General features: G+C 42.6%; 1 protein-coding gene across 3 annotated transcripts in view; it reads left to right on the forward strand.

Moving 5' to 3' along the window:
- The first annotated feature begins 6,701 nt into the window (after window positions 1-6,701).
- The window catches only part of tafa5a (TAFA chemokine like family member 5a), a 134,348-nt gene continuing 128,636 nt past the window's right edge, over window positions 6,702-12,413 (forward strand). The window contains exon 1 of one of the 3 annotated variants that reach the window (XR_011694149.1): window positions 6,702-7,810. Coding sequence is in view for 1 of the 3 variants with exons in the window: in XM_071502400.1 (XP_071358501.1) it covers window positions 7,699-7,810 (112 nt within the window). In the remaining 2 variants the exon portion in view is untranslated. The remainder of the gene's footprint in view (window positions 7,811-12,413) is intronic. The other 2 variants (XR_011694148.1, XM_071502400.1) reach the window with 2 other exon arrangements.

The raw sequence follows: 12,413 nt of genomic DNA on the forward strand, positions 1-12,413 counted from the left end.
ATGGGGCAGTGATGAGGGGTCAAGGCATTTATCTCTTGTGTGTAATCAGGACTATCAGCATCATCATCTGTCCTGTCAGAATCGGATTATTTCCCACATGTGGGAGAAGATACATGCGCACCGTCACATGTGGGCACGCATTTATCGCCTGTGCCTGTTCCCTGTGGGATCTCAGGTAATCAGAGATGTCAGCGGAAGGTGCTGGAATGGAACGTACTGTGATTGTAGCCACACATCTCCATTAGAGGAGAGGATAATTACACTGTATCATCGTATCCTCTCATAGCTGGATGTTCTGTCACTGCTGTTATGGCCAGCTGACAGAAAACGTTAACACCGCATTGAAGAGTGAAGAAATTATGTGTCAATTCCACATCATAAACACAGTGACACATTATCTGACAAAAATTTAAAAAAACATTTTATTTGACATACATTGGAGCAGGATATTGAGCACTGAATCAAAAAGTTAAATGATCACACACACAGCAACACAGTAATAAATTGCACAAATATATGACAGCGGGTTATTTTTCACACATGCAGTATACGTAGTATATCAGAAGAGGAGACTGATGTGAAATATTGGGTTGTAATGGGAGAGTTGATCAATGATTTAATATGTGTTCTCATCTCACACGTCAACACGGAGATAGATCAGGCATTAAAAAGATATTTTTTTCTCACATATATGCAGAATATTGACATCCCCCGTGGCATGAGAGACTTCAGAAATTAATGATCAGTTGGATGTCAGAGGTTACCAACTTCTTCACTGCATTCTTACTGGCCTATATAACAGCAAGGTGCCACAGTAACTGTAGCCATTTAAAAGTAGTTTGTTGACACATTCTTTTAAAGTATATTGTCAATGTCTGTGGGAAAACTCAAAATTTGACTTTTTTAAGATAAAGTGATGTTTATTTTCACCTCAGTTGAATTTTAAAAACGTTGGTGATCCCTTAATTTTATATCCTGAAGCATCATCAACATTTTCAGTCAATCAGTCCTTGAGAGAATCCAAGTTGCATGCTAAAATATTGGTAATTTAGTCAAAATATCTCTAACTAGGGTAAAAGAAATACAGATGTCCTAACATGCCAAGCTATTAAGCTATATGGCTAGCTGCAGCCAGATGGCTTTTATTCTGCTGGGACATCCAGGTGGATCATCCTCTGCAGTGAAAATAAGCTGAGTGATTTAGTCACCATTCCTGGGACTAACTTCCATATAGGCAATGCCGGGTATTGTCTTGCTTGACTTGTTTATAATGAATGTGTTAATTTCACTTTTTTCAGTAAAACAAACATGTCAGCTTGTTGATGGAAAAAGACAATGACGTATTGTATTTATCTGTATTCCAAAGCTTTTATGTCACACTGATATTGTTTTCATTGGAAGCCAAAATGAGAAGGTATCGTCATTGCTGAAGGCCAAAATGAGAAAAGTTACCATCATGCTGACGTGTTATCAGCACAGCAATTAACTGGCTGGCTCTATGAAGCTGTTCAGCTCTTGCATTAAGTCTGCCATCTCTTTCTTCCTTGCTCTGCGTGGTGAACCACTGTCTCACAGATATTCAGAGAGCTGAAAAGGCTTCTCGGTTTTCCCTCCTTCTCTTAATCCATGACCGTAAGAGAGAGCCTGCTGTGTTACCAAGAAGAAGACTTTGTACGCTTAAATCACTGAGTGGCAAGCTAAGTTCAAAGCCCTCCTCGGTGGCCCAATAAAGAGGAAGTAGCTTGTGTCTGGACGGATCAAAGGGAAGAAGCACAGAGAAAGGTCAGGTCTCAGATGCTCCGACTCTAAGAAGCTCAGTGCGGCGCTGAGAGCAGAAGCTCCCCACCAGGTTTTCTATTACAGACACAATGGCTGCAGCTAGGCTCGTGCTAGGTGATATGTTATCCTACATGTTCATTATTGTACAAAAAGAAAGATTGCAGTAGTTACCAGCAGTATCTTGGCTCCTAATTGCCTCTTGATTCTTTTTTTTTTTTTTTTATGTCAAAATATAAAAGTTTCATCAGCCTCAAAACAAAAGGGTGCCTCAGTGGAGAAAGCCTCCTGTTAATTAAGAAGTCATGGATTCACCTTGTTTGAACATGTGACCTTGTAGATACTGGACACCGTGTCCACTGAGCCGCCCTGCGGTTCGTACACCATTTTAATTAGGAGGTACACTGTAGAAATCCTGTAATAGTTGGATTTTAACTAAATGCAACTATACAACTGTTTGAAGTTCTCCCTCCTCTTCCAGTTTGCCTTGTTATGGTTTTATTTACCTGTCAGATCCTTGCAAAATCAATAATAGATGGTGTTGACTAATACCAATCAGTTACAGAGCTGCAGCACGAGGGGCATGTAAATGGAGGTGAGAATTGAAGTATAGCATTAAGATATGGAGCCCCAGAGGATTCAATACTGAGTATATAATTAGATCGTTATGAAATAAGTAATTAGATGTTTGGTGGTCAAGTGAATGGGAAAGTAGTCTCAGACTTTTGGATGCCATTGTAGATATGTAAATGAACCATGGAATTGTGAAATAACCTAAGAACAACCTTATTACAGTATTTCTTAAATAAACATTGTTTGATTTTTTATGATAGAAATGTTTATTTCAAACTGCCCTATTTCCAAAGTCTGTTTATTTTAGCTTTTCCACAATGGCACATTTATTTCACATAAAGTTTTATTTCATAATGTTGCTTTTCATAACACCACATTCATTTCATGGAACTTGTTATTTCATGGATGGAGAATCTTCCAGCATCACTGCTGTTGCCAGCTGCCAGGTGTCAAACAACAGAGGAGCAAAGAAGATTTTGGCGGAAGCTGTTGCTACCATGACATCTTTTCTCCCGGGACAAGATGCTGCAGTGGAGAGGAGGATTCAGAAACAGAAAAGGTTCAGATCTTGATAGTAAAGAAGAAACACTAGTGGGAGGCTTTAAGCGGAGAAATAAGAAGTTGCTGTGGAGGAGATAATTCAGTGGATGCCAAAAGAATGAGGTCCAGCCAGCTCCACTGGAGTAGCTGGCTGAGGTTTTCAGGCCAGTGCTGACTTGAAAGGACATGTTCTTCACCATGTCCTCCAGTGTTCCTGCAAACACATGCAGGTTAGGTAAAATGGAAAGTCTCACCCTGTTATATTGGCCTTTAATCAAGCAGTCCTACATTGTCCTTAAATGGATGTTTGCTGTGTTTTTCCTCAGTGTTTTGTTTTACCTGTCTGATTTACTAAATGAATAGTTGAATATTTATGCTAGTGGTTTGTTGGACACATTGTTGATGAGAGAGAACTGGAAGATGACTTTCTTTGTTTCTTAGAAACCAGGCCAACAGTTTTTTTTCACTTTAAACCGGTGTATAAAAGTGTTGGACAGAACTGTCAGCACCATAATGACTTAATTATTCCTAGATCCTTACCAGCCTTACCAAGTGTCGTGAGTGTGAGGAAATAAGTACTAGTTGAAAAAACACCCTGGAACATAAAGGTCTGTGCTGACATCCACATACTGGGTGTTGGTATCTGTAGATATTGGCACAGCCCACAACAGGGGGAAATAGCTTGCCTGGCTCCATCTAAAGATTAGAAAATAGGCTTACCAGCAGCTCGAAAACTTACTAATCAACATGTCATATCTCATTTGTTTATTTGTACAAAAAGCGACGTGTGAAAAACCTATAATTAAGTCACTAAGAACAAAAGAACACCAGACTGCAAACAGTCATGGGCAGAAAAACAAAAGTAAAGCAAGAACATTAAAAGAAACTATTAAAGAGAGGTCCTTAGCAAATAATTAAAGGTCACTGCATAAAAGCACTTACACAGGAGTGCATGTTTTTTATATTTGAAAAATGAGTTCGAAGTAGGTAGCCGAAATTCCACAGTCTTTGAACAGAAAACCGTAATGGCAGATGCTCGATTTCTTCTTTTTTATTTGTGTGCTGCTTTGGATGCATCCATTGATTATTACTCCAGCTAATTTTGCTTCATACGCTCGGGTTTGTTTTGACGTTTAACTTCAAGTTCAACAGGTTGCCTTGTCCAGGACTAAATTCTCATTTTTTAAATTTTCCTAAATGTACTGTCTAAATCTTGCAGTCTAGAGTTACAGCTTTTAGAGGGTTTGTTCATGCTTTTTGATTAATGCCACACAGTACTTTCCAGTGCCCAGGGGTCATTGTCTGAAACTTTTTGAAATATTGAGGGCTTTTCGGTTCTTTTCATAATGTACTTTATGAAATACCATCTGTTGATTTAATTTTCTGTAATTACCGTTTTTTTTAAAAGGAGGTGACACTTAACTCAAGTTTGAGTATTACCTTTGGAAACCATGTCTCTTCAAAAACACCATTATGCATCAACTAAACAAAACAGAACAGCAAAACTCCCTTTGCTGCTTGCACTGTCTGTGCTGCATTAGTTACAGGTATCATTCACTGCTTTCTCCACGGCGAGTCTTTTACTAGTCTTAGCTACAGAGACTTGTTGCTAAGATTGGGAATCATATTTTCTACCGAAGAAGTGCATTATCTTTTGTTTCAGAGCTGTTGCACTTGGCAGCAGCTTGCAGATGTTTCATCTGCATCTCTCATCTCCATTTTAAAACACCATTTAAACTCCACAGATATTTGTCGAATCCATTTGAACTCCAACAGTGGCCTGGCTCCAGTGCTAAGCAACAGTGAACACAGAGAGTCAACAGAACCAGTGCTACAACTTTGTTTCATGTTGAGAGAGAATAAGATGTTAAGTTATTATGGTTCACAAAAAATGAGGCAGCCGGTATCTTTTTGTACTACTCTGAAACCTTTGAAGCCAGGGTAACATCCTCCAAAAGAGCAAGATCCAACTCAGTGTTTCCATGCCTTGTGTGCTTCATTCTGTTTTGAGTTTTAAAAATGTTATGTAAAAGTGAAAGGGGATAACATATGTAGGGCACAGCTTGTGTATTGTATTCAAGCTGCAGTAAATGGCTGTTTGTGTGTGAGAGCAGCAGAATGAGCAGGAAGCAGTGTATATGTGCCTAATTGCTTAATTTGCATTGAAAGTGTGTGCGTCTTAGTTAATGTGTATGTGTGTGGGTTTGTGTTGTGCATTTGTGTAAGTGCCAAGTGGGCTTTGGCCTTGCTGTACAGTCAGTGCCACAGTCACTGACACAACACCATGCGGGAGGCAACATGCCAGTGCTTTCCAACCTGGCCTGTAATTGACTGACTGTCCACTACATTTAAAATCAGCCCTGCAACAATGGAAGAGAAAGAAGGCATAAAGCGAGAGATCTAGTGAGGTGGTGAGAGGGGAGGCACAGATAATTTTGGAGAAAAATGTCCCCTTTCACATTGTTAGTAACATAGTTTACAGAATAGAGCAATTACATACAGATTTAGAGGTTTACAAAGAATGATAGGGACACATACAGCAATTAACTGTTTTATTACAGTCAGTTTGGTTTACAATCTGGTTTTACAAGAGCTCCAGTCTAGTGCACATTACTACACCAAGGCTAAGCTGGGATGACTTGGAATCTCTATAAAGGAACTTGCTGGCGATGAAAGCCCAGCTGACAAACCATCTCTATTAACTCCGAAAATAGATGCGCAGTGTTTCTTGCCTGAACAATGAGTGAGGCATATTTGTTCCCTTAAGACCACGGGATAACGTGAGCACGGGATTTAGGTTCTGTATGCGTTGCAGGGTATGTTGAGGTGAATGCACAGAGGCCCCCAGAGCCACACTGCCAGCAGGACAGAGCCAGCGCCAGCTTGACGGGTGCAGCCAGAGTGTGGAGCGCCCGGTGGAGCTGTCCGTGGTACCGCGGCTCCTCCGTGCTGGTAAACGTCCACGGTGCTGGCGCTCCTTTGTGTTGTCCGCACGGCTGGCGCTGGCGCTGTCCGTGGTGCTGAAGCTCCGCTGCGTCAGCGTCAGGACGTGGCGCTGTCCATGGTACCAAGCTCTCTAACGCTGTGCGCAAGGCTGTCACTGGCGCTGTCCGTGGTGCTGAAGCTCCTCTGCTCCAATGCGCTGTCACTTGGGCTGATGGCCAGTGGGAGTCTTTGGCCCGACACTCTATGTGGAGGAAGGAGTACTCAGATATTTACTGAAGTACAATTAGCAGTATCACGAGGTAAAAAAAAAAATACTCCACCACAGGTATAACTCCTGCATTTAAAATAAATCGTATTTATGTAAAAGCACAGAGCATATAATGTAGGAGTTTTTGTAAAATCTTTAATTACAAAAATAAATAAAACTGATAAAGGCAGTGATATATTGAAGTGAAATATTTCCCCTTTGAATATGAAGTTATATCCCACCATTGTTCTGCAGTGTAGTTTTAATATGCAACAGACATAGCAACATCATATTGTTTTTTGGGGTTTTTTTTTTTTTTGTAAAATCTTTTATGAATAAAACATTGGTTTTACAACATGGCGACAAAGTCAACTTAAACTTGAATTTAGCACTGTTCATTGCGGCCGTAACTGTTCAGTGACACATACAGGGTGTGTAACAGTTTCTGTCCCGCTGCGGGAAACATGCACCTTTAAAAACGTTTACCATTGTGCTGTATTTGCGGAAAATTGAGACAACCATCCCTTCAAACCACAGTGATAATATTCTAATACATGATTAAATAATTTCGTAAAAACTCCCTGATCACATGAATTATGTGAATGTATGAATCATGAGCCTCTTACTGAAGGAAGATACTGCCAGTGGGAAGATATCACTCAATATTTATCGATTCGAAAGTCAAACAAACATACATCAATATATAAAATCAATACAAACGTTGTAAGCCGTGATTCGCACTGATTTTGTGACGTACAATGATTTCTTCGGCTGTAACATCATCAAGCGGTTGTGATATCACTGTAAACCGCGACCTCAAGTGGCATATTGCTGACGTAATATCGATTATCTGAATGTTTCACTTTGGACAAAATCACTTGGAGTCGCACGGTGCGCACTTTTCCTCTCGCTCCTTTCTCCCACAGTCTCTCTGTCGCTTCACATCCATTCTCCATCCTCCGTTTCCTCCTGTAAGCATGCTGTGATCTTCATCTACTTCGTGCCCAAACCGTGAGATTAAGGGACCCCCCCCTCCCCCTCCCCCCCACTCCTTACACGACCAACCCTCCTTCATCCATCCAGGCGGATTTTACTCGGACCTGGTTCATTTTTCAGCCCGGTCTTTCGGCTGTGCCGTCGGGGCTGCTGAGGCTTGAGAGAACCGTGGATACCTAGCACAGGTGAAAGGAGGTTTTACGACGCTGCGGTATAGATGATTGAATACTTTGAGCATTAACTCAACGCAATCTTCAGGCACTAGCGCACCGCGCTTTCTCTTACTGAAATATAGCGCGGAAATAAAGGTTAACACTCTTTGGGACAACTAAAGGGACGTTTACCAACTTGAGTCTCTGAACGAATAGGCTATAAAAACACACCTTTATTTCCCAATTGGAATTCCAAAGGAAGATGTGACCTTTTCTTTTGCGCACCGGCAATCCGACTACCTAATGAGCAAATCACTGCTTTCCTATCAGTTGCTCGATCTTGACATGTCTTTTTGTGGGATTACACGCGGAGGTATGAGCACTGTAAGAAGCCGAGCTGGATTGTGAGGTTACTACCTTTGCTTTTTATCTGTCTCTTCAAAGAGGAAGTAGTGCTCTGTACGTTCAATGGCTTCAGTGTCAAGGTTGGCAAGACGCAAAGATGCCAGTCGCTGGCCGAGAATGTCGTCAACTTTCTGGGCTGTGGTGCTTCTGACAGCGCTGCTTGTTCTTTACTGCGGTAAGTCCGGCAGCTCTTCCTCTTCTTCCTCTTCTTCTTCCTCTTTTTTTTTTTTTTTTTCCTCATATCGACATTTGGAAGCGTTGGGCGCAGATGCTTGTGCGCAGTGGGTGACCGTGTCTTGTGGGGATGCTTTGACAACAAAATCATGCCACTGGTATTGGCAATCGCTCTTTGCGTATTGATCCAACACTAGTTGCCGACATGTCATTTTCTTCTTTTTCTTAACAGTTATTGGAAAACACACACACACACACACACACACACTGAAATCCACCTACCCCGTTAATCTTCCTCTTCTTGCTCTCATTCATGCAAACACACACACACAGGCATGGGCAGGCACTTATGCAGAGAGAGGGCTTAGCTAAGAGGGAAATGTGTCTTTATTGTCTGGTGAAAACACTTTCTTTGGATAGGAGGATGAACCTAAGTGTGCCAGAGGCCTAATTAAATCTCTTGTGACTCTCTTTAATTCTCTCTCTCTGTCTGTCTCTCTCTCTCTCTCTCTCTCAGGAACACCACACACATCTCTCTCCTGAGGGCTTTGTTACTGTCAGACTGACTTACTGAGGTCAGACAGTTATGCATCTGTCATATTGTCTGTGCACTTAACACTGGCTACAGAGGATGGAACATAAATTAAGATTTCACATGAGAAGTACCAGTATAAAAAAATTTTTAAAAAACAGACGTTTTAGTCATGAATAATTCCTGTTTAGTCGCACATACAGTACTCCAGGCAGGAATTCAACTACAGCCTCAGGATAACCTTATTAGGCAAATATATGCAAACACACACGCAAACACACACAGACACACGGTCAAACAATCTCTCTCTTTCCCTCTGTCTTTCCGAGGCTACTTCTCTGGCCGAGCGTGTCTTTTCATTTCTTGTTCCTTGGCACCCTCACACCTTCTCTCCCTCGCTTCCCTTCTCTGTCTCAAAGTGCGTCTGAGTCACTTATGAGCAGGAATCCAGCTGGCACACTGTGCTCCAGTCTGCTACGTGTGAAAAACCGAGTCTATGTGCAACAGCCATGATAAACCCATTAAAAAAAAAAAAAAATTGAGCTATTTCATTAGCCGCCGAGCTAATGATTAATATAATCATCTTGTCTTTGAGCACATTAGCTATACTGGTGTTGAAGAGAAATGAACAGATTCATTACATGATAATTTTCTGGAGTTTTCCATACAGCATCCACACTGGCCCCCTGCCCCGTTCTGTTCCTGCTTTGTCCGTCAACACTGGACAGAAGATTGAGTTTGCTTTGTAATCACACAGTCTTGAGGTTAATCAATGGTGGGGGGTTTGGTTTATATGAGTGAAGGCTTCTAGATGGCGGGGGGGTGGGGTGGACTTTTTCTTTTTTGATGGTGCCTTTGGCCATGTTGATTGATCTCCTGCTTGTGTCCAATCAATGGTGCATGGGTGTTTGTTTCAGTCAGCAGTCTCTTAAAGCCCCTCCACTCCCACCCCCTAAGGAGCTCGACCTAAGGAGCAACACCTCACCCCTTCTGGAACTTAATAATCTGAGCAATAGTAACCCCCCCACCCCCCCACCCTCTCCCCACCCCCGCCCCCCATCTACAACCATTTGAACTCACAGCTCAGAATATTTCACTGCACTCTCTTTCTCTCTCTCTCTCTGTCTTTTAGCTTTGTGTTTCTTCTCATCCATTTCCATTTTGCTTGACCTTCCTCCTCTGCGCTGTCCTTCTGTTTTGTCCTGTTTTCATATTTATCTTACCCTCTCCTCTACTTTGTTCTTGTGTCCTTTGATGTTCCGGTCAGCTGCGGCCAGTCTTTATCTCCATTTGGCACTCAGTTTTCCTTATGGTCTTTTTTCCCTTCTCTCTCTTTGTAGCACGTCTTTAATTCTCCTCCTCTCTTTTCCATTTCTTCAACAGCCTCATCATTTTACGGTCTTTTCTGGTGAAACTCTGAGCTGAGCTGAACGCTGCATATTACTGTATTTATTATGAGTGAGGTCTCAGCAGTTTTTCCTCGCTCATCGTCTTCTCCTCTCTTCTCTTCTCTTGTTGCTGTCAAATATTTAGTGTGAAAATAAATTCTAATTGATTTTGCTGTTTCACTTATCAATTAATCTTATAGTTCTAACACGTTTTATTGTATTTCTTCACATAATATGAATGCATTTGCCTTTAAATCATTATCTATACAGTTTATAATGTTAACGTGTTTTCATAAATACTAAGTTGCAGTGCAGGTTTTTTTTATTTCTACTATGATAAATTTATATAGAGCACAGCATACAGTAAAGCATACATGTGGCTAGAAGAATAGTCTGTGTATGTATAGGGTTTTAAACTAATCTTACCAACTCACGTTTCTACTGAACCATGTGGCTTTATTTCATTTATTTATTTATTAAGTGGATTTACTTTATTTCCTTTTCGGCAGTCTGAATGACTCCAGTTCCTGACATGTTGGAGAGAATGAAAATGCCGTACACACTGTCGACAGTGACATGCGTGGTGTGCGCTGTACAGCCATTGTTTGTACCAAGGACAATTTTAACTTTACAGTGCTGCTATGTTGTTGCAGCCAAAGGTGGGGAGGGGGGAGTGGGAGGTTGGGGTGGGGGGGGGGGGGGGGGGGGTGGGGGGTGGGGGGGGGGGGGGGGTTGAGGGAAGCTCTGTGATTATGGCTATGACTCATATGGTGCCTGTCACCTAGAATCAACATCCAACTTCACACAATCTGCCGTCCTCACTCGGGCCTTTCCGTGAGGGAAAGATTGAAGAGGAGAGAGATAGAGAGAGAAGTGCGGTGGAGGGAGGGAGAGAAGAAGAGGCACTGACAGAGGTGAAAGCAGGTGGTGGTTAGATATCCTCACTAATGCGATGATAAGAGAAGGGAGAGGTGCGGGGAGAAAAAGGAGAGGGCGCAGGGAAGGAGAAATGAAAAGGAAGATTTGGGTAAGGACAGAAAGAGGTAGCGAGAGGAGATAAGTAAAGAGAACCCCTGCTGAGGGTGAAAAAGAGGGCATGGTGGAGAGGGAGAGAGAGATCCAGAAGACAAGTGGAAAATGTTGAAGAAAGAAAGTGAGAAGAATCTGAAAGAAGGAGGGCGACATAGGGCAGAGAGAGAAAAGAGAGACGCTCGCAAGATGAATGACAGCTGCTCAAGAGTTTAACTGCTCCTACCGTAAGCTGCTGATGGAAACTACTCACACCAGAAAGCTCCAACACCCTCTGATTATATTACCAAAAAGAAAGAAAGAAATTAAAGCATTGTGTTCTGTGCACTAGCTCCCTCCTCTGGAAGCTCTCAGCCCTGCATTTGTTTGCTGACGGTGCTATTATGTATTCATGAGGCTGTAGCTGTGCATGTGAGCTCGGAGGAAGGCGAAGATAGATCCCACAAGGCTAGCTAATCAGTATGCTAATCTTAGCTTTGGATAGCTAAAGATTGTAACACGGCCGTGGTCCTGGTTTGAACTGCAAACAGAGAAAAAAGGGGAAGAGATGGGGGAAGACAGAGTGGAGGGAGTGATGGAGGGGAAAAGAAAGCAGGAGAGGTCATGTGCAACTCCTTTCGTGTAGCGGAAAAAAAAAAAAGATGCTGATTTTGAAATAGCTGATTCAGTCCAGCCTTCAGTGCAATCCACATACCTAGATGCACAGACAGATATAAGCACTCAAGGGCAAATACACACGTTAGAGATATTAATGAACATCACACCAAAGCAGGCGTATAGGTTACACTGGTGCACACACACGAGCACAGCTGCATCAAAGCAATTATTCAGGGTCATACAGAAAAAAGCAAACACTAATGACCTACTTGCACGTAGATGCACGTCACCCTCCAAACATACAGAATGCAGAAAGGTCGGACACACACATGCATGACACACGTTCCCCAGCTGTCAGCGACCAAAGCTTTCCATTGCTGCCTAATACATTTCCCCATCAGATCAGTCTGTCTCTCAGCGTGGTCCCCTGTGTTTCCTTCTGCCTGTTTGTTTATGACTCGCTGTTGTTCTGCGGCTGAAATCAATGGATTGTTGACTGTCGAGAGCATCCGAGGGGAAAAGAATGTTTGGACCCACCCAGGCATCTCACCTCATCGCCCGGAGAGCTCAAAGCACAGCATGGCCTCACATAGGTGGTGACACAGGGAGGCTTATATCTGTTCACACGCACACACACACACACACACACACACACACACACACACACATACACACATTTCTGTCAGGGATGTCTGAGAACCTTGCGAGACTGATCTGATTCACCAGCCGAGGAAAAACGGGACTCGGCTGACCTCGAAAAACGCAAGAACTTGTAGGTGAACGCCTGCACATATTTGAATATCTTATCCTATTTTCAGCATAGCCTGGAGCTTCTTCCTCTGCAGGGAGGGAGACGGAGAGAGGAGCCACTGTCAGGAAGCAGCAGAAAGGACTGCCGATGGCCTGGGGACGTAAATTCATAAAGGGAGTCAACTTGTTGAGTTTTCCACCGAGAAAGCCAAGAGCCACATTATGGACCCCTGGAAATGGGGCCAGAGACCGCATGCATATTTGAGCAGCTTTTTAGAAGGCAGCTTTGCAAAATTTAAACACCATGA

This window comes from Trachinotus anak, unplaced genomic scaffold (assembly GCF_046630095.1).
Source record: "Trachinotus anak isolate AG129_WGS33_773 ecotype Australia unplaced genomic scaffold, CSIRO_AGI_Tana_v1 ptg000018l, whole genome shotgun sequence".
NCBI classification, from domain to species: domain Eukaryota; kingdom Metazoa; phylum Chordata; class Actinopteri; order Carangiformes; family Carangidae; genus Trachinotus; species Trachinotus anak.